At 43.2% G+C, this 23449-nt stretch overlaps 1 protein-coding gene across 2 annotated transcripts in view; it reads right to left on the reverse strand.

Moving 5' to 3' along the window:
• LOC106562910 (endothelin-converting enzyme 2) overlaps positions 1-23449 on the reverse strand; it is a 68403-nt gene that overhangs the window by 7068 nt on the left and 37886 nt on the right. Inside the window, exons 6-13 of one of the 2 annotated variants that reach the window (XM_082958076.1) lie at positions 10799-10861; positions 10363-10542; positions 5541-5683; positions 3422-3536; positions 2865-2975; positions 2126-2224; positions 1805-1882; positions 1567-1670 (exon numbers count right to left, since the gene is read on the reverse strand). In XM_082958076.1, coding sequence (XP_082814202.1) covers positions 1567-1670; positions 1805-1882; positions 2126-2224; positions 2865-2975; positions 3422-3536; positions 5541-5683; positions 10363-10542; positions 10799-10861 — 893 coding nt within the window. The remainder of the gene's footprint in view (positions 1-1566; positions 1671-1804; positions 1883-2125; positions 2225-2864; positions 2976-3421; positions 3537-5540; positions 5684-10362; positions 10543-10798; positions 10862-23449) is intronic. The other variant, XM_082958077.1, reaches the window with a different exon arrangement.

The following is a 23449-nucleotide window of genomic DNA, read 5'->3' on the forward strand; positions in this document are numbered from 1 at the left end:
GTGCTATTTAGATTTGCTCCATGAGAATATCAAACAATATATTTTTTTAAATGTAATCAGATTACAAATACTTTCGATAAACTGGATGATTACTTTTTTTTATTACTTTTGCATTTAGAAAGGATGTTAGGGAGAGAAAAAAATACATTAGGACACCTTTCAGTTCTCTCTAGGAAGATGTAGTTTTTTATGGTAGTAAAGTACGTCGGATAAAAAAATGACAGGCCTGATGGGGGAAAAAAAATACACTAGACAAGGTGGGATCTTTATGTGTTGGTAAAATGAATTACTCAAATTTCAATGGAAAAGCTTTTATGCGCAAATATTGATAGAATAACCATCATATCGAAGTAAACTCCTCCCACTACAACTCATCAGTAAAGTATGGAGTTATTAGGTTACAGATTAAAGTAGCAATATGTACCTTTTTGGGCGATTTGACCAAATTCCCATAGAAATGGGAGTCATAGATCTATCATTCTACTTGAAAGCAAGTCTAAAATGCGGTATATCTGTTCTTGGGGGGCTATTTCTATGCTTCACATTCTTACATTTGGTTTTTGTGTGTCTTTTACTTGATGTTTTGTACAACAGCTTCAAAACAGCTGAAACAACAATATAATTGGTTATAGAAAATATATTTCAACGTGGTTAAATGGTACAATGATTCTCTACACTATACTAGCTTATCTTGTCACAAACTGAAATTAGGCAAACTATTAGAGTTTTAGCAACTAGGAAATGGTGGAGCGATTCCTGCATAGTGCACCTTTAAATAATGAACTTCACAGGGTGGTGAACGTTCAAGATGAGCTTGATGCTCCTTTCCAATAAATATTGATGGTCTTATTCTGGTGACATGATAATCTATGCTTGCCTGCCTTTTTTCCATAATAATAATAATAATAATAAGAGCTATTGGCTACATTGCACGTGCCAATCCCAGAGTGTGCACACTCGCTATATAACGCAAAAATGTTTGTTAGAAAACCCTTCAGTAGAGTTAAAAATGCGAGTGTGTATGGTATATGGGAATTTAACTGCAAAAGTTACTTCATGTGCCCTACGTCATCTCGCACAGCCTTTCACCTGCAACAAGTCAATTTGATGGAAACATCTCTGGTGGGAAAATGTGCATATTGTTTTTATGTGGTTTTTAGAATATTCACATGAAAATCTGTCTAATTGGATGGAAACCTAGCTACTGACATTCAACTCAGTATTGAAAAAAGGTGCAAGTTTAAATTCATTCCACCTTAGCAGGTCTGACCACAAGTCAGAGACCATTATGATGACACACCAAATGCGTTTGATGGATCCTATTTGTCTTCTTCTAATGAAGCTTAAGGGGAAAGTAATCCAAAAGTAACTGAAAGTAACAATACTGATTACAATTTCACAGGTAACTAACGGATTACAATTTCACAGGTAACTAACGGATTACATTTAGAAAGTAACCTACCCAATCCTGGTTAAGATCAAGAATCAAGTTAATTTACAGTACAAATATGCACTGAGGTATAGTGATGGTGGTGATGATGATGTGTGTAGCTGATGAAGACTCACTGGTCACTGTTGGGTGGCTTGCGGAGATGATCGGCCATCACCCTGGCGGAGAAGTTGTAGAAGTTGAGCGTGTTCTGGAAAAAGTTGTCTTCTGAGACGTCATACTGTGGACAGAGATGGATATACAAACAAAGACAGACAGCGAGAGAGAAATAATCACTCACTGATCTACAGGGCCCTTGTAATTTGACCTTCAACTTGTCAATCATGACAATTGAACAAAAAGGCACCCACTCACCCAGTCATAAACATCATCCAGTTCTTTGGGGTCCAGGATAAAGTCAGGGAATCCAATCATGCTGTAGATGGTGTCCGCCTAAAGATCAGGGGGACAAAGTGGATAAGAGAGAGGGCAAGATGGAGGAATGGGGCCGGAAAACCTCCTAGTTCCATTATCTGGAGATCTAAACAAAGAGGGCTATCTATTCAAACTACTGTATTATAACCTGGTACCCTATAATACTCCCTCCCTGTCCTCTTACACACACGCAGGAACGCAGACACACACGATACCCTGTGGCAACCATACATAGCCTATCCAGTAGGAGACATCTCTGACCTTGTCTTTGGCTGCCATCCGCGTCTGTTTGTCCATCCACTTGATGTGATCCAGAGCATCTTTGAATGCAGTACGGATCTCATTGATCATCCCCTCTACCTGATAGTGGGGTGAGAGACACACATTAAATGTAAGAAGGAAGAAAGATGGAATAGATCCTTCTACAATTAGACTCTGATATCCCTCAAACATAAGGACATTTTGATAGAAATATGTAACCACTAAAAAGATGAACAATTGTGCGTGACAGTCTATAACCCCCTTGCCAGTCCTCACACTGTGCCTCTCCGCTTCCATGTCTCCCTCTTCTACTGGCCCCTCTTTTCTCTACCCAATAACAATCTCTCCATTTAATAGTACAATTGTTCTCTTCTTTATCACTCTATATATCTCCCTCCCCTCTACAGGACAGGGAACTATTACTAAATTAGTATTTCATTAATTGTAAACATTTATAAGAAATTAGCATAAATCAGCATTAATGTTACAATTCATAAGCATTTATATCATACAAAGCATTTATAGGCATTCATAAACATTGATAATAATTTAAAATAGCTTATTATAATAAAGTGCTAGCAAATAGGGTTATTTTATGATGGCTGTGTTTACAGAGAGACCCCATGACATTTCACTACACATGGAAACCACTAGGGGGCAGTCATACATCGTTCATGTGGTTTAAAAAAACACCACAGGCTTGAATAGACAAATGCAGTTCTGCGCCTATCAAACTCACAATCTTTTTGCTGTGTTTATCAAACGTCGCTTTAACAAAGAGCGCTCCCAGGGCGAAGCCGAGCGTGTCATCTGTGTTTCCAATGCAGGTCTGCCATCGAGGTGTGCGGGACTGAGCGAACACACGCAGAGAAAGACAAGTCTCACACCAGCTGTTTACTCTATCATTTTGGTTGTGAAAAGTGTGTGTACTGCAAGTTTGTTGAAGTAGCACACGTTGCTTGCTAGGAGCCCAAACAGTCTCACATACAAATTGCAAGTGCTGGTTTCCCAGACACAGATCAAGCCTTGTCCAGTACAAAAAAGCATGCTCAACAGAGGATCTCCATTGAAATGGCTCTTTAGTCCAGGACTAGGTTTAATATGTGTCCGGGAAACCAGACCTAACCAGGTATTTCACAAATCAGGGTTAATCAATGACATAAGAATATGGTTGCATCCCAAATGACACCCTATTCCCTAGTGCACTACTTTTAACCAGGCTCTAAGGGCCCTAGTCAAAGGTAGTGCACTACATAGGGATTAGGGTGCCATTTAGGATTCAGCCTAAAAACACACCTTCTTGGTTCCATACAGGCTCTCTAGCAGCTTGTCCTGGGCATTCTCAAAGCGCTGGTCCAGACTGGATACTCCCTTCTGCACCAGGTTCCAGATCATGTAGTTGTTGAGGAGGCTGAGAGACAAGAGAAGGGAGAGAGAATGAGAGAGAGATGAGGAGGAAGAGGAAACAGGAGGGCAAGTGGGTGACAAGAATAAGCAAACAAACAATGGACAGTTAACATTCTGTTGATCAGGGTAATCCAATTACTGTTTTCCCACAGTGCAAAACTGGTTGCAGCGACGTTATTATGTTTTTCCATGACATTATGGTCAGGTTGTATATTGGTTGTACTGTGCCTTCAGAAAAGTATCACACCCTTAAAAATGTGGATTTGTCATTTTTGGTCAACAATTTACACAAAATACTCTGTTGAAGTGGAAGAAAAGATCTAACATTTAATAAAAATGTATTAAAAATAAAACAATACCTTGTTAGATTCACCCCCCCTGAGAAAGTACATGTTAGAAACACCTTTGGCAGCAATTACAGCTGTGAGTCTTTTTGGGTTAGTCTCTAAGAGCTTTCCACACATGGATTGTACAATATTTGCCCATTATTCTTATTAACATTTTTCAAGCTCAGTCAAGTTGGTTGTTGATAATTGCTAGAAAGCCATTTAAGTCTTGGCAGAGATTTTCAAATAGATTTAAGTCAAAACTAACTCGGCCAACATCCAATGCCTCCTTGGTAAGCAACTCCAATTTAGATGAACACTGGAGCTCTGTCAGAGTGATCATCAGGTTATTGGTCACCTCCTTGACCAAGGCCCTTGTCCCCCGATTGCTCAGGTTGGCCAGGGGGTCAGCTCTAGGAACAGTCTTGGTGGTTCCAAACTTCTTCCATTTAAGAATGATGGAGGCCACTGTGTTCTTGGGGACCTTCAATGCTGCAGAAATGTTTTGGTATCCTTCCCCAGATCTGTGCCTCGACACAATTCTGTCTCAGAGCTCTACAAACAATCCCTTCGATCTCATGGCTTGGTTTTTGCTTTGACATGCACTGTCAACTGTGGGACCTTATATAGACAGGTGTGTGCCTTTCCAAATCATGTCCAATCAATTGAATTTACCACAGGACTCCAATCAAGTTGTAGAAACATCTCAAGGATGATCAATGGAAGGACGCACCTGAGCTCAATTTCGAGTCTTAGAGGAAAGGGTCTGAATAGTTATGTATTGTCATTAAGGTGCATTGTGTGTAGATTTGATGAGAATATTTTTTTCAGCCCTTTTAGAATACGCCTGTAACGTAACAAAAAAAAGTCAACAGGTCTGAATACCTTCCAAATGCCCTGTATAGGCTACAGTAGGCTACTAAATAAACTCGCCAGTGGCACTGACTCACCCAATTATGAAACCTAGCATACTCACCAGTGATGGCCGATGCGCTTGTGACAATAGCCTATCTGAAGATAAGCTACTTTAAAAAAAAGTGCTGTTTGTTCTGAAAGGCTGAAAACTCAATTATTATTATTTTAGCTTCTACAGACAGATTAGTCATCTCTTTTCAGCAGTAGGCATTTGCATTCCCCAAAAACATTTTAGCATTTTGATTGTATTTTGAAATTTGTCAAAGACAAACTGACAGCCGCGACCAACCTTATAAATACAACCAATAGATGGCAGTTCCCATTCAAGTCAGGACCGGCAGCCATTGGTAGTGTACCCATGAGTTCACCGGTCAAATTGCCAGGGTTAGAGGTTCCAAAATCTTTCTATGGATTATATGTCTATGGCCACAAAGCAACAAGCTGTTTGGCCTGCATGCTGCCCAAATTGTGGCCTTCCACAGCTATTGATCGTCTGCGGCTAAAGTATGCTCGCTGGTGTAGTATTTTGAATTATTTTATTTATATGTCTGTTCAGACAAGAGTTAAATAATTTTTGAAATATATATTTTTTTACGTTTTTGGCAAAATAATTTTTACTATTCAGGGGGTGCTGCAGCACCTCCAGCATCCCCATTTCCTGCAGCTATGGAAGGCCCTGTAGTGCTTCTTAACCACGTGACCTGTTACGGCACCTTTGGCTGTAGGGGGATAAGGAAGACCAGGTTGGCTTCCGTCCAGGTTCTTACCTGCGATCAGTCTTGTTGATCAGGTCAGACACCTGCTGCAGGAACTCCTTAGCATAGAGCACCACAGGCTCTGTGTCATTCAGATCCAGAGGGGACAGGACCAAGGACAGGTAGTCCAGCCAGTCCACTGCCGGAGCCAGCAGCTGATGGCGAGAGAGGTTAAAGGTCAGAGGTCACCTTTGTGAAAAGGAAAGTTCACCACAAAACCACATTTTCAGACATGTTCAGAATCCAAAAGTGGCCTCACGTCGAGTCTGTGTCCCACATAGCTTCATGATTTCACACACAAAATTGTGTCATCGATCCAATTCATGAGGCATATTGTTGGAGCCGCACAACAGATGGCAGACACAGAATTAGAATACTAGAATGGACATTAACCTTAAGGTCAGACATTTTGGTAAGGCAGTTGGTTAAACATGGTTTGCCAGTGCTGTGATAAGATTGTTTTAAACTATGAGTTTGAAGATTATCTGCACTGTATGTTTGTTAGCTAGCAAGCCAGCCAGTTTTAGAGAAATTATTCCATTCATTTATCAAATTAACTACCAATAGACCAATATTCCAGTCGAACAATGCAGTCAATCCATACATTTATGGCCTGTTAACATATTATTTTAGAGGCTATTTATACAGCAAATTGGTATACAAGATGCAAAAACGGTATTTATAATTATATGACCAGTGGCGACCTGTCATTCAGGGAAGGTGGGGCTCCCCCACATTTTTTGCATTTTCTTTTTCAAAATATGGGGGGGGCTTGCCTGTTTTGCATGTTACTTTGGCATTAATACGTGTCTAATATCAGTTTGCTAACAATGTAAAAAAATTTAAGTAATAAAGCCGCATACAAACACGGTCTCTTTTTTGTTTCCTTGAATAAGCCAGCTCCAAAATCCCCTAGCTCAGTGCTTTCTGTGGTGGTGGGGCAAGCCAGCAGAAAATCCAGAGTGTTGAGCCGTGATTGGCTCAGTGTTCTGTCACTCATGGGCACAGTACGTCACCACCAAGTCTAAAGGTAGAGCTAGAAAATTCAAGCCCCTTGGGTGCTGCCATAGAGTTACATTAGAAGTGCCCATCCAAGAAGGCTCAAAGTCATTGGCCACAGATAAAATTACGTCAAATCACGTTATATCTACAGTAGCTTTGATTGGAAGAATACTTTCAAAATCTTAGCTAGCAGTCATCATCAAGAATCAAGTCAACAATCTACTGGCAAATCCTTTTTAATCCTTGTCATATGAAGAGAAATAATGAGAAATTACACATAAAACATCAATGCTCATCGGCAATTGGACATAAACATTACACAAGTTGGAAATCGCAAATGCAACAATGAGTGGTTTGGAAGGAATCAGTGGCTAACTGCAAGCATTGCAAAGTAATCAGACTGCTATTCAGTGGAGTGGCTGTGTGGTCCCAAGTCGAAGGGTCTCTTTTCCTAGTTTAAAATTATAAACATTCAACATTGGCCATGCTGTCAATGAAGCATGATCTGTGCCACGCTCATAACTTAACTCGCAACTGCGAAAACTGACTTTAGTGAGTTCAAAACTACTGAGAACACGGGGAAAAATGAGGTACAACTGGGAAAATACGTTTGAACTTTCATCCAACTCGAAATTGTAAATCCGGAACTCGAGTTCCCAGTTGTCTTGAAAGCACTATAAATCCAGAGAATGGCAGACTTTGATGACAGTTTCATGACAAAATTTGTCACCTCTTAATTTCACCAACTGTTCTGACTTGGTGGTGCACATGTAGCCTATAACACGTTTTTGAGAAACGTAATCATCAAATATTGTAAGAGCTTTCATTGTCTGTTTATATGACCCCTCTATTCATCCTACCGTTCTGACTTAGTGTACAGGGAGAATCCTGTAAGAACGGCCCATGTTCTGAATTCTGTCGCTGTACATTTCAAAAGTGCTGAACAAATAGTTATATTGACTACGTGCGTCCTAGCTCGCTCATTAATGTCTTAATCGAAATTACGGATTGCCTCTTATCCGCTTGCTGTCCCCTTATGCTGTAGTTTGCACATCTCAATTGTCAGTAAAAAACACATTTGTTTAAGCAAATCAGCCATGTTTTTTTAAAGGTAGTAAATGAGTCTGAATCAAGGCTCCGCTGATTGCCAGGTGTAGCAGCGGTAAGGTGTTGGGACTCTGCTGTCGGGACAGCTTTATGTAGGCCCTAACAGTTTGTGGGAACCATTTGTCACCGTTATAGTGCATTTAATGTATTGTTTAGTGTTGTGTAGTGGCTTTGCTGGCATGCATCCCACATTTATTCATTTTTATGTCCAACCAAGAATTACATTCTAAAATCGGCACTGTATATGACAATGTTTAAGGTTGATATTAATTGCAAGCTTGTGATGTTCTTTTTGTTTTTGATAGTCCAAGATTCTCCATTAACGAAAAGTATGTGATGAATTTGATTATAATTATTGCTAAATATCACATCTACATAACTACTTAAGGAAAAAAACACCCCATTCAATATTTGTAAAGGTAGATTTAAATAACCAGTTTGCGCAATTGAATACTATGCTCTGTAAGAATAAGAAGGTAATGAAATCGATACTCAGATAGATGTATTTTAAATGTTTTTTAAAAAACTACGCATTTCTGTTTTATGTTAAATTTTAAGGATTTATAGAGGAGTATGGATGTATTCGTAGGTCCACCAAAGCTGTTGCCAGAGAATGTAATGTGCATTTCTCTACCATAAGCCGAGTCCAATGTAATTTTAGAGAATTTTCTAGCATGTCCAAATGGCCTCACAACCGCAGACCACGTGTAACCACACCAGCCCAGGACCTCTACATCCGGCTTAAATTACCTGCGGGATCGTTAGAGACCAGCCAACCGGACAGCTGATGACACTGTGGGTTTGCACAGCTGAAGAATTTCTGCAAAAACTGTCAGAAACAGTCTCAGGGAAGCTCATCTGCGTGCTCGTCGTCTTGACCCGATTGTAGTTCGGCGTCATAACAGACTTCAGTGGGTGAATGCGCACCTTCTATGGCCACTGGCACAGTGGATGAAGTGTGCTCTTCACAGATGAATCCCGGTTTCAACTGTACCGGGCAGATGGCATTGTGTGGGCGAGCGGTTTGCGGATGTCAACGTAGTGAACAGAGTGCCCCATGGTGGTGGTGGGGTTATGGTATGGGCTGGCATAAGCTTTGGACAACAAAAACAATTGCATTTTATAGATGGCAATTTGAATGCACAGAGATACAGTGACAAGATCCTGAGGCCCATTATCATGCCATTCATCCACCACCATCACCTCATGTTTCAGCATGATAATGCACAGCTCCATGTTGCAAGGATCTGTACACAATTCCTGGAAGCCGAAAATGTCCAAGTTCTTCCATGGCCTGAATACTCAGACATGTCCCTCAGTGAGCATGTTTGGAATGCTCGAGATGTGTCGCGCTGCATGAGGAAAATGGTGGTCACACCAGATACTGACTAGTGTTCTGATCCACACCCCTACCTTTTTCTTAAGGTGTATGTGAAATGCATAGACTAGGACCAAATGAATTAATTTCAATTGACTGATTTCCTTATATGAACTGTAACTCAGTAAAATCTTTGAAATTGTTGCATGTTGTGTTTATACTTTTGTTCAGTGTATATTTCAACAAAGTATTGTTGCAGGAGTGCTAATCGTATCCGTTTCTAACCACCGATTTTCAGAACATTCTGAGATGGTATAGAGTATGCTAAAAGCCACACAATGTTAATTAGGTTGTAGTCATTCAACCATTCGCAACCAGAGCACACGCTGAGGTTGGCTTAGTTCTGTAGTTGATATTAGCTCTTTTAAACGTATGGACAGCAGTCCTCACGTCATCGGGAACACCAGGTTGACTTTCGTCAATGGGCTGCTGTCGTGGAGAGAAGGGCGTGTTTCATAGTTCACAACCAATGTCTGTTCACTTTGGCGGGGCCACTGAGTGAGCAGAGTTTACTTTATGAAAACAATTCCCTCATTTAGAGAAGCTAAAATCACATTTAAACGTTTCACAAATAGTTTCATATTTAATCATTTAAATTGCACAACAATTCCATGTGAATCTGATAACTAGAATGTGTAGACTTTCCAAGATACAGTTTGTCATCCTATCATCAGTAATAATGTCTCAGACGACAACTGATCTGACATCATATTCTTTAAGTACCAACACATTTTTTCAACTGGTTGGATTACCGAAATATGGTTCCGTTCCCAACCTTTTGATGTTACCAGACTCTCTCAATGTTAACGAAGGGCTTTCCAAGAGTCAAATTTGTAGAGTTGTGAGAGAAAATAGGGGAAAGATATTTATGAGGGTCATAAACCTCCCCAGCAGGGCAACTTCATGACAATGTGCAGTTCTGCCACAGCCATGGAGATAGAAAGGTCTAGCAACAGCTCTTGGTAAGAGGCACCTTGGCGACCAGGACAGTGTTCATAAACAAAGAAGAGGACCGCAGGAGAAGCAGAGGAGAATAGTCCTCAGAGGAGGAATAAAACAGACAAAGGTGTAAAAAGGCCACAGGTTTCAGATGGTGGTGGTGATTTGGTGGGGGATGGGATGTGTGAAAAACCCATGCATGTTTTGACAAATGGAGACAATAGGAAAAGTGAGAACAGACTAAAATTGATTAAAGAGTAAAGGTTTTCCAGCCTGATCTGATGACGTGTCCACTCAAATCCACCTCACTTTATGTACCTCCTTCTCGCTCTCCCACACACATGGAAGCTCACATGTTCTCTCCCTCTCGCTCTCTCTGTAACCCCCACCTGACAGATGCACACACACCTGCAGCTCGGCGATGGTGATCTTGTGGTAGATCTTCTCCTTGTCGCAGCATTTGTCCTGCGACATGGTGATGTTGGCGAGCGTTGTCTCAAAGTCCAGGATCTGCTGCATCTGGCTCTGTGTGGAGTTCTTATCCCCTCCCAACAGCAGGCCCAGCTCCACCATGTAATCCAGATATGCCTTCAACGCATGGGAGGGGATATAATCCAAGTTTTTCCTCATACAAGTAGAAACAAGTGTCATTAACCACCCACGGACTGGTTCATAATAATGGACTATTCCACCCTGACAGCGTTTGTGTGCATTGTGTCACGCGATATGATTGATCACGTTTGCAATCTAACTTGTTACAGTACCTAATTTTGACAGCCATGGATAGGCAAAGACCACCCTTACTGGCACCACCCATCCCTCTAGCCACCCAAACTTTACTCACTTTTTCATTGGCTGTGTTGCCATCATAGTCCCGCGGGGGGAGGAACAACCCTGATTGGTCCACCTGGCCGAAATACATCAACAGGTGAGCAAACACACTAATCATAAGGGAGAATGAATTGAAGTGTGCAGAGTCCATTCACTTTCACATTTGGCACCTGCTAAAAGCCATTGTATATTTATTCTCAAACAAATAAATCCCGACCTCAGGGGAAACATAACACCTTATTAAAAAATACTCCTGCACACACGTCTGAACTGCTGATTTGGTTGACGTTACGGTGAATATATGGTTTTGTTCTTACATAAGGAACTGGCTTCATTAAAGTGTTACCAGACTGTTATTCCCAGCACCACAAAGTGACAGTGTGTTGTGCGAGCGTGCATGTGTCCGTCTCTGTGCACTACTGCATAGGCTACATTATACCTAAATGTAGGCCTACAACGTTTTATATGCATTTTTAATAATCATCTTCTTCGTCACATATGCATTATTTGACTCGAGGACCAGCAGTGGGGCATTTTTTCCACAAAGAAAAGCTTTGCCCCAAGTGGGATTCAAACTCACAGTTCTTGTACCTCGTCATCTCCAGGCTTACCACCTTAGTGGATCATACCACCAGTCAGTTATAGCAGTAAGAGGTAAATTACAGCCATTTGAATTTTCAAATATAAACTTCTCGTTGTATACTCCTCCTACATCTTTAATCCTGTGAAAGCACATGGATGTGTCTGAAACGGATAGGCAAAAACCATGAATTTGGTCATATGAGAAAATGCATCTTTTGAATTTTGTTTAACGCTAGTAGGCTAGACAACTCAAGGATGCATCATGCAATATACAGGTAACGTCCAAAATAGAGGAAACACCAACAAAGTGTCTTAAATAGGGCATTGGGTTTTAGCGCTTTTTGAGGTCAGTTCGGTTATAAAAAAAGTATAATGTTTCTCAATTTCGGTTTTTGAGAATTATTTAAAATATTTTAAAAAAGGTACTACGCATTATTTGGGTTCCCAGCACCACAAAATGACACTGTTGTGCGTGAGAGCGAGCATACATGCGTCTATCTCTGTGCACTACTGCATAGGCTATATTATACCTAAATGTAGGCCTACAACAAAATGTGAAAAAAGTCAAGGGGTGTGAATACTTTCTGAAAGCACTGCATTATTTATTTCCAAGTCTTCATCTCATCACTATAGAGCAGCTGCCTATGCTGTCTGACAAAATCACTATTTTAGTAGTTCTTAAAAAAGAATAAGGCATACTTTTATGAATGCTGAATGCCAACTATCAATCACTTAGTACCTTCAGAAAGTATTCATACCCCTTGACTAATTCCACATTTTGTTCTGTTACAAAGTAGGATTAAAATTGATTTGTCATTTTTGGTCAACGATCTACATAAAATATTCTGTCAAAGTGGAAAAGAAATTCTAACATTTATGAAAAATGAAACAAATAGAAACGTCCCTTTCAGGACCCTGTCTTTCAAAAGATAATTCGTAAAAATCCAAATAACTTCACAGAACTTCATTGTAAAGGGTTTAAACACTGTTTCCCATGCTTGTTCAATGAACCATAAACAATTAAGGAACATGCACCAGTGGACACCGTCATTAAGACACTAACAGCTTAAAGATGGTAGGCAATTAAGGTCACAGTTATGAAAACTTAGGACACTAAAGAGGCCTTTCTACTGACTCTGAAAACCACCAAAAGAAAGATGCCCAGGGTCCCTGCTCATCTGCTTTGAATGTCCCTTAGGCATGCTGCAAGGAGGCATGAGGACAGCAGATGTGGCCAGGGCAATAAATTGCAATGTCCGTACTGTGAGACGCCTAAGACAGCGCTACAGGGAGACAGGACGGACAGCTGATCGTCCTCGCAGTGGCAGACCATGTGTAACACCTGCACAGGATCGGTACATCTGAACATCACACCTGCGAGACAGGTACAGGATGGCAAGAACAACTGCCCGAGTTACACCAAGAACGCACAATCCCTCCATCAGTGCTCAGACTGTCTGCAATAGGCTGAGAGAGGCTGGACTGAGGGCTTGTAGGCCTGTTGTAAGGCAGGTCCTCACCAGACATCACTGGCAACAACATCGCGTAAAGGTACAAACCCACCGTCGCTGCACCAGATAGGACTGGCAAAAAGTGCTCTTCACTGACGAGTCGCGGTTTTGTCTCACCAGGGGTGATGGTCGGATTTGCATTTATCATCGAAGGAATGAGCGTTACCCCGAAGGCCTGTACTCGAGGGGGATTGATTTGGAGGTGGAGGGACCGTCATGGTCTAGGGCATTGTGTCACAGCATCATCGGACTGAACTTGTGGTCATTGCAGGCAATCTCCACACTGTGCGTTACAGGGAACACATCCTCCTCCCTCATGTGGTACCCTTCCTGCAGGCTCATCCTGACATGACCCTCCAGCATGACAATGCCACCAGCCATTCTGCTCGTTCTGTGTGTGACTTCCTGCAAGACAGGAATGTCAGTGTTCTGCCATGGCCAGCGAAGAGCCCAGATCTCAATCCCATTGAGCACGTCTGGGAGCTGTTGGATCGGAGGGGGGAGGGCTAGGGCCATTGCCCCCCAGAAATGTCCGGAAACTTGCAGGTGCCTTGATGGAAGAGTGGGATAACATCTCACAGCAAGAACTGGCAAATCTGGTGCAGTCCATGAGGAGATGCACTGCAGTACTTAATGCAACTGGTGGCCACACCAGATACTGACTGTTACTTTTGATTTTGACAACCCCTTTGTTCAGGGACAAATTATTACATTTCTGTTAGTCACATGTCTGTGGAACTTGTTCAGTTTATGTCTCAGTTGTTGAATCTTGCTATGTTCATATAAATATTTACACATGTTAAGTTTGCTGAAAATAAACAGTTGACAGTGAGAGGACGTTTCTTTTTTTGCTGAGTTTATCTTGATTAGATAAGTATTCCTCTAGGGTTTTGTTTGTGCTTAGCTCCATTCCATTTATTTCTTATCCTGAAAAACTCCCCAGTCCTTAACGATTACAAGCAAACCCATAATATGGATGTAGCCACCACTATATTTGAGAATATGGAGAGTGGTATTCAGTAATGTGTTGTATTTGCCCAAAACATAACACTTTGTCTTCAGGACATTGTTTTTAATGTTGCAAACAGGATGCATGTTTTGTACAGGCTTCCTTCTTTTCACTCTCAATTAGGTTAGTATTGTGGAGTAACTACAATGTTGTTGATCCATCTAGAGTTCTCTGTTTTAAAGTCACCATTGGCCTCATGGTGAAATCCCTGAGCCGTTTCCTTCCTCACCGGCAACTGAGTTAGGAAGAACGCCTGTATCTTTGTAGTGACTGAGTGTATTGATACACCATCCCAAAAGTGTAATTAATAATGGTCATTGTTGTTAATTACCACATTTTCTGCACTAAACTATGTAGAATATTGGCCTGTTGGAAACTACAAATTCCTACTACATTGCACAGCTCAGGCTTAACCTGATTTATCTATGGAGAAACTACAGTGACAAAATGCACATTGAGCTCACAGAAGAAAAAGGAATGAAATGGAATTCAAATAATTTAACAGATGTTGGTCAATTAGTTGTTTAACCTGTTGAGGACAGACGTTCCGCTAGCGGAACCCCGTTCCGCCTGCGGAACCCCTAGCCAACAGCATCGCACGGCGCGAAATACAAAACCAACTAAAATACCACAATTCAATTTTCTCAAACAATCAACTATTTTACACCATTTTACAGATAGATAAGACTCTCGTTAATCTAACCACATTGTCCGATTTCAAAAAGGCTTTACAGCGAAAGCAAAACATTAGATTATGTTAGGAGAGTACATTGACAAATAATCACACAGCCATTTTCCAAGCAAGCATATACGTCACATAAACCCAAACCACAGCTAAATGCAGCACTAACCTCTCTGGGCTAGGCGGGAACAAATCGTCCCACCTACGCAACAGCCAGTGTAATCCCGTGGCGCGATTTTCAAATACCTTAGAAATGCTATTACTTCAATTTCTCAAACATATGACTATTTTACACCATTTTAAAGACAAGACTCTCGTTAATCTAACCACACTGTCCGATTTCAAAAAGGCTTTACAACGAAAGCAAAACATTCGATTATGTCAGCAGAGTACCCAGCCAGAAATAATCAGACACCCATTTTTCAAGCTAGCATATAATGTCACCAAAACCCAGAAGACAGCTAAATGCAGCACTAACCTTTGATGATCTTCATCAGATGACACACCTAGGACATTATGTTATACAATACATGCATGTTTTGTTGAATCAAGTTAATATTTATATCAAAAACCAGCTTTTTACATTAGCATGTGACGTTCAGAACTAACATACCCCCCGCAAACCTCCGGTGAATTTACTAAATTACTCACGATAAACGTTCACAAAAAACATAAATGATTTAAAGAATTATAGATACAGAACTCCTTTGTGCAATCGAGGTGTCTGATTTTAAAATAGCTTTTCGGTGAAAGCACATTTTGCAATATTCTGAGTAGATAGCCTAGCCATCACGGCTAGCTATTTAGACACCCACCAAGTTTAGCCCTGACCAAAGTCAGATTTACTATTACAAAAGTTTGATTACCTTTGTTGTCTTCGTCAGAATGCACTCCCAGGACTGCTACTTCAATAACAAATGTTGGTTTGGTCCAAAATAATCCATCGTTATATCCAAATAGCGGCGTTTTGTTCGCGCGTTCAAGACACTATCCGAAGTGTAAATAAGGGTCACGAGCATGGCGCAATTCGTGACAAAAAAGTTCTAAATATTCCATTACCGTACTTCGAAGCATGTCAACCGCTGTTTAAAATCCATTTTTATGCCATTTTTCTCGTAAAAAAGCGATAATATCGAATCTCCCACTCCTCTCAAAAATGTTAGAAAAAGCTGTTGCGCAGCAACTCACTGCCTTTCCAGAAGACAAACAATGTATACGAAACGCTTGATTCCGGTTTTAGACCCCATCATAGCACTGAGCCTGCACTTGTGAAGGTGGTAAATTACCTTTTAACGGTGTCAGACCAAGGCTCTGCATCTGTCCTCGTGCTCCTAGACCTTAGTGCTGCTTTTGATACCATCAATCACCACATTCTTTTGGAGAGATTGGAAACCCACATTGGTCTACACGGACAAGTTCTGGCCTGGTTTAGATCTTATCTGTCGGAAAGATATTAGTTTGTCTCTGTAGATGGTTTGTCCTCTGACAAATCAACTGTAAATGTCAGTGTTCCTCAAGGCTCCGTTTTAGGACCACTATTGTTTTCACTACATATTTGACCTCTTGGTGAATTCGGAAACATAATGTTAACTTTCACTGCTATGCGGACGACACACAGCTGTACATTTTGATAAAACGTGGTGACGCCCTGTTGCCCTCCCTGGAAGCCTGTGTTTCAGACATAATGAAGTGGATGGCGGCAAATGTTCTACTTTTAAACTAGGACAAAACAGAGATGCTAGTTCTAGATCCCAAAAAACAGAGATCTTCTGTTGAATCTGACAATTAATCTTGATGATACAGTCGTCTCAAATAAAACCGAAGGACCTCGGTGTTACTCTGGACCCTGAGCTCTCTTTTGACGAACATATCAAGACTGTTTCAAGGACAGATTTTTTCCATCTACGTAACATTGCAAAAATCAGAAACTTTTTCCAAAAATGATGCAGTAAAATGCCATAGTTTTGTTACTTCTAGGTTAGACTACGGCAATGCTCTACTTTCCGGCTACCCGGATAAAGCACTAAATAAACTTCAGTTCGTGCTAAACACGGCTGCTAGAATCTTGACTAGAACCCCCAAAAATTATCCTATTACTCCAGTGCTAGCCTCTCTACACTGGCTTCGTGTTAAGGAAGGGGCTGATTTCAAGGTTTTACTGCTAACCTACAAAGCATTACATGGCTTGCTTCTACCCATCTTTTCTGATTTGGTCCTGCCGTACATACCTACACGTATGCTACGGTCACAAGACGCAGGCATCCTTACTGTCCCTAGAATTTCTAAGCAAACAGTTGGAGGCAGGGCTTTCTCCTATTGTGCTCCATTTTTATGGAATGGTCTGCCTATCCATGTGAGAGACGTAGACTCGGTCTCAACCTTTAAGTCTTTATTGAAGACTCATCTCTTCAGTAGGTCCTATGATTGAGCATTGTCTGGCCCAGGAGTGTGAAGGTGAACGGAAAGGCACTGGAGCAACAAACAGCCCTTGCTGTCCCTGCCTGGCCAGTTCCCCTCTCTCCACTGGGATTCTCTGCCTCAAACCCCATTACAGGGGCTGAGTCACTGGCTTACTGGTGCTCTTCCATGCCGTCCCTAGGAGGGGTGCATCTCTTGACTGGGTTGAGTCACTGATGTGATCTTCCTGTCCGGTTTGGCTTCCTTGGGTTTGTGCCGTGGGGGAGATGTTCATGGGCTATACTCGGCCTTGTCTCAGGATGGTAAGTTGGTGGTTGAAGATATCCCTCTAGTGGTGTGAGGGCTGTGCTTTGGCAAAGTGGGCTCTCTCACCCCCTGTCCTGTCCTTTGTCTTTTCTTTAAATTGTATTTTCTATGGTGGAGAGTTAATGCACTATTTGTTTTAGCGGTATCACAGGTTTTTTCAAAGTTACGGTGGAAGAGGACAGAGTTTCCTGGGGTTTGGAAGGTGTGGTTTGCGTGATGGCGTCTCAGCCTAGCGCGGAGGAGATGCTGTCGATACGACATGGATTCAGGTGTGTTCCTGAGAATGGAGTTGAAGTGGAGGAGGTTCTGCTTGCAGTCGGTGAACAGGTAGAAGTGGAATTTATTCATGCCGCTTCTAGAATGAACAAAGTTGTGGTTGTGTTCATGAAAAGAGCAAATTTGGTTGGTAGGCTAATTGGTAGGCTACCCCTTCGACAAGGGTGGTCATTGCAAATATGCCTCCCTTTATTGTGGATGATGAAATCAGGAAAGAGCGGAGTCATTTTGGTAAGTTTGCTAGTGGTTTTCATGTACTGTCGGCAGGTTTTCAGGCAGATGCCGTTAAGCACGTTGTTTCATTCCGGAGGCAAGTGTTTATGTTTTTGAATAACAATGAGCAACAGCTAAATGTGCATTTTAAAGTGAGGCATGGTGAGGGGCTCTGCAGGGTTTGCCAGCACAGATAGTCTATGGTGTTTTGAGTGTGGGGATTTGGGGCATAAAAGCTTTGCATGCCCACATAAAGGCCGTAGACAAGGTGAGGGCACAAGCGCCAGTGGGGGAAAATCGAGGTCAACGTGCAGGGGGCAATGAGATGCAGACAACAGAGGCTGGGCCTAGTCATGCCAGGGATGGTGGTGTAGATGAGGCTGGGCCTAGTCAGGCTAGAGATGGTGGGGTAGCTAAGGCTGAGTCTAGTCACGCTATGGATGGTGGTGTAGCTGAGGCTGGGTCTAGTCATGCTATGCATGGTGGTGTAGATGAGGCTGGGCCTAGTCATGCTATGGAGGGTTGTGTAGATGAGGCTGGGTCTAGTCAGGTTATGCTAGTGGATGTAGAGAGTATAGTGGGGAAGTGTAAGAGACTAGGGGGGAGGAGGAGGGTGTCAAGCGGAAAAGGAAAAAGGGTGTGGTCAAAGGCACCATGGAACCTTTGCCTGGTGCTGGGGGGGAGGCCCTGACCAGAGAGGAAGGGCAGGTGGTCAGGATGGGAGATGGAGAGGAAAGTGAGAGTTTGAGGAAGAGGACACTGAGGAGTTATTTTTTCAGACTCCTCTTCAATGGGTCCGGAGCTGACAGCCAGTCAAGCAGAAGTGTCAAAGTACACGTTGAGGGAACTGACAAGGTTCCTGAATGAGACCAAGGGGAACAAAGTTAATCTTGAGGCTTTTTTTCTGATCCAACAAAGTTTGTAAGATCAGCACAACATGCTATGAAAAATGAGGGGCATGGTGTCCTCTCACCCAGGAAACGGTTTAGGAAGTGGGTCACAACAGTGCGTAAGGGTCTACCTTCAGACACTGTTTAGATGTATAGTTTCTTTCTGGCACTGGGGCTTTTTGAGCTTTGCTATTGGTCTCTTTCTTTGCTGGCTTTTCTCCCACTTCTTATGGAGACTCTTCGGGTAGGCTCGCTCAATATAAATGGCACCAGAGATGCAGGAAAGAGGAGTGTGTTGGGTGAATAACAAAAAGAAGTACAGGTGTTGTTTCTGCAGGAGACGCATAGTGATGTGTTGAATGACGTCAATTGGGGGCTCTGATGGAAAGGGGCAAGTGTGTTGAGCCATGGGACAAATTTTAGGGCAGGGGTGGCAGTCCTTTTTGTACCGGGTCTGTCTGTAAAAATTTGCTCCTCAAAAGGAGGTGTGTAGTGGTAGGCTGCTTGTTATAAAAGCAGAAATGAACATGGTTTTTGTCTTTATAAATGTGTATGCGCCTAACACAGGGAGAGAGAGGGGGGTTCTGTTTGGGTGTCTTAGACAGGAACTCTCACAGGTAGCGCCTGAGGAGACGCTGGTGGTCGGAGGGGACTGGAACTGTACAATGGATTTTTTATGAGTCTGAGTCAATGGTGGGATGTGGGGAAAGTCCAAATTCGGCTTTTCTGTCAACAGTATACAGCTCTCTCATCCTCAGAGTATAGGAGAGTATTGGGGGAACTAGAGCATTGTATTAGTGAGATGAGGTAGAGATGGTGGGGCAAGGCAATGTAGGCCTCCAGGCTAATTTAGCTGAATTACGTAGGGACCTGGGTAGTTTTTTCCAGGTTAAAGCAATGGGAGCACTTGTAAGAGCTAGGTTCTCCATGCGCAAGGAGATGGATGCTCCCAGCTCCTTCTTTGGTTTGGAAAGACAGAGCGGTGAAGCCAAGAATATGCATTGTCTACGGCTGTCCTCCTGACCTCTAGATGCTGTTCGTCCACTAATCTCATTGCAACTCCCCTCCAAGTCTCCGACCACTACCTTGTATTCTTTTCCCTCTCGCGCTCATACAACACTTCTCACTCTGCCCCTACTCGGATGGTATTGCGCCGTCCCAACCTTCGCTCGCTCTCTCCCGCTACTCTCTCCTCTTCCATCCTATCATCTCTTCCCTCTGCTCAAACTTTCTCCAACCTATCCCCTGATTCTGCCTCCTCAACCCTCCTCTCCTCCCTTTCTGCATCCTTTGATTCTCTATGTCCCCTATCCTCCAGGCCGGCTCGGTCCTCCCCTCCTGCTCCGTGGCTCGACGACTCATTGCGAGCTCACAGAACAGGGCTCCGGGCAGCCGAGCGGAAATGGAGGAAAACTGGCCTCCCTGCGGACCTGGCGTCCTTTCACTCCCTCCTCTCTACATTTTCCTCTTCTGTCTCTGCTGCTAAAGCCACTTTCTACCACTCTAAATTCCAAGCATCTGCCTCTAACCCTGGGAAGCTCTTTGCCACCTTCTCCTCCCTCCTGAATCCTCCTCCCCCTCCCCCCCTCCCTCTCTGCGGACGACATCCGATCCTCGTTTGCTAAGTCAAACGACAGCGCTGGTCCTGCTCACACTGCCCTACCCTGTGCTTTGACCTCTTTCTCCCCTCTCTCTCCAGATGAAATCTCGCGTCTTGTGACGGCCGGCTGCCCAACAACCTGCCCGCTTGACCCTATCCCCTCCTCTCTTCTCCAGACCATTTCCGGAGACCTTCTCCCTTACCTCACCTCGCTCATCAACTCATCCTTGACCGCTGGCTACGTCCCTTTCGTCTTCAAGAGAGCGAGAGTTGCACCCCTTCTGAAAAACCTACACTCGATCCCTCCGAAGTCAACAACTACAGACCAGTATCCCTTCTTTCTTTTCTCTCCAAAACTCTTGAACGTGCCGTCCTTGGCCAGCTCTCCTGCTATCTCTCTCAGAATGACCTTCTCGATCCAAATCAGTCAGGTTTCAAGGCTGGTCATTCAACTGAGACTGCTCTTCTCTGTGTCACGGAGGCTCTCCGCACTGCTAAAGCTAACTCTCTCTCCTCTGCTCTCATCCTCCTAGACCTATCTGCTGCCTTTGATACGGTGAACCATCAGATCCTCCTCTCCACCCTCTCCGAGTTGGGCATCTCTGGCGCGGCCCACGCTTGGATTGCGTCCTACCTGACAGGTCGCTCCTACCAGGTGGCGTGGCGAGAATCTGTCTCCGCACCACGTGCTCTCACCACTGGTGTCCCCCAGGGCTCTGTTCTAGGCCCTCTCCTATTCTCGCTATACACCAAGTCACTTGGCTCTGTCATATCCTCACATGGTCTCTCCTATCATTGCTATGCAGACGACACACAATTAATCTTCTCCTTTCCCCTTTCTGATAACCAGGTGGCGAATCGCATCTCTGCATGTCTGGCAGACATATCAGTGTGGATGATGGATCACCACCTCAAGCTGAACCTCGGCAAGACGGAGCTGCTATTCCTCCCGGGGAAGGACTGCCCGTTCCATGATCTCGCCATCACGGTTGACAACTCCATTGTGTCCTCCTCCCAGAGTGCTAAGAACCTTGGCGTGACCCTGGACAACACCCTGTCGTTCTCCACTAACATCAAGGCGGTGACCCGATCCTGTAGGTTCATGCTCTACAACATTCGCAGAGTACGACCCTGCCTCACACATGAAGCGGCGCAGGTCCTAATCCAGGCACTTGTCATCTCCCGTCTAGATTACTGCAACTCGCTGTTGGCTGGGCTCCCTGCCTGTGCCATTAAACCCCTACAACTCATCCAGAACGCCGCAGCCCGTCTGGTGTTCAACCTTCACAAGTTCTCTCACGTCACCCCGCTCCTCCGCTCTCTCCACTGGCTTCCTGTTGAAGCTCGCATCCGCTACAAGACCATGGTGCTTGCCTACGGAGCTGTGAGGGGAACAGCACCTCCGTACCTTCAGGCTCTGATCAGGCCCTACACCCAAACAAGGGCACTGCGTTCATCCACCTCTGGCCTGCTCACCTCCCTACCTCTGAGGAAGCACAGTTCCCGCTCAGCCCAGTCAAAACTGTTCGCTGCTCTGGCACCCCAATGGTGGAACAAGTTCCCTCACGACGCCAGGACAGCGGAGTCAATCACCACCTTCCGGAGACACCTGAAACCCCACCTCTTTAACCTGTTTAGGATAGGGGGCAGTATTGACACGGCTGGATAAAAAACATACCCGATTTAATCTGGTTACCACTCCTACCCAGTAACTAGAATATGCATATACTTATTACATATGGATAGAAAACACCCTAAATTTTCTAAAACTGTTTGAATGGTGTCTGTGAGTATAACAGAACTCAAATGGCAGGTCAAAACCTGAGAGATTCCTTTACAGGAAGTGGCCTGTCTGACCATTTCTTGAACTTCTTTTCCATCTCTATCATTTACTAAGGATCTCTGCTCTAACGTGACACTTCCCACGTCGTCCATAGGCGCTCAGAGCCCGGGAAAAAACAGAATGTCGTCATTCCAGCCCCAGGCTGAAACACATTATCGCCTTTCTCAAGTGGCCGATCAAGGGACACTGGCTTATGCGCGTGACCCCGACCGCCCCCGCCTTTGGGATTTTTTCCTCTGTTTGCCGAAAAGGAGATTCCCTGTCGGAATATTATCGCTTTTCTACGAGAAAAATGTCGTAAAAATTGATTTTAAACAGCAGTTGACATGCTTCGAAGTACGGTAATGGAATATTTAGAATTTTATTGTCACGAATTGCGCCATGCGCGCGACACTTCTTTACTATTTCGGATAGTGTCTGGAACGCACGAACAAAACGCCGCTATTCAGATATAACGATGGATTATTTTGGACCAAACCAACATTTGTTATTGAAGTAGCAGTGCTGGGTGTGCATTCTGACGAAGACAACAAAAGGTAATCAAACTTTTATAATAGTAAATATGATTATGGTGAGTGCTAAACTTGCCGGGTGTCTAAATAGCGAGCCCGTGATGCCTGGGCTATGTACTTAGAATATTGCAAAATTTGCTTTCACCAAAAAGCTATTTTAAAAATCGGACATATCGAGTGCATAGAGGAGGTCTGTATCTATAATTCTTAAAATAATTGTTATGCTTTTTGTGAACGTTTATCGTGAGTAATTTAGTAAAATGTTAGCGAATTCCCCGGAAGTTTGCGGGGGGTATGCTAGTTCTGAACGTCACATGCTAATATAAAAAGCTGGTTTTTGATATAAATATGAACTTGATTGAACAAAACATGCATGTATTGTATAACATAATGTCCTAGGGTTGTCATCTGATGAAGATCATCAAAGGTGAGTGCTGCATTTAGCTGTCTTCTGGGTTTTGGTGACATTATATGCTGGCTTGAAAAATGGGTGTCTGATTATTTCTGGCTTGGTACTCTGCTGACATAATCTAATGTTTTGCTTTCGTTGTAAAGCCTTTTTGAAATCGGACAGTGTGGTTAGATTAACGAGAGTCTTGTCTTTAAATGGCTGTAAAATAGTCATATGTTTGAGAAATTGAAGTAATAGGATTTTTAAGGTTTTGAAAATCGCGCCACAGGCTGGCAGTGGCTGTTACGTAGGTGGGACGAATTCGTCCCGCCTAGCCTAGAGAGGTTAAGGAATACCTAGGATAGGATAAAGTAATCCTTCTAACCCCCCCCCTTAAAAGATTTAGATGCACTATTGTAAAGTGGTTGTTC

The sequence above is a fragment of the Salmo salar genome, chromosome 11 (assembly GCF_965601325.2).
Source record: "Salmo salar chromosome 11, fSalSal1, whole genome shotgun sequence".
In the NCBI taxonomy this organism is placed as follows: Eukaryota; Metazoa; Chordata; class Actinopteri; order Salmoniformes; family Salmonidae; genus Salmo; species Salmo salar.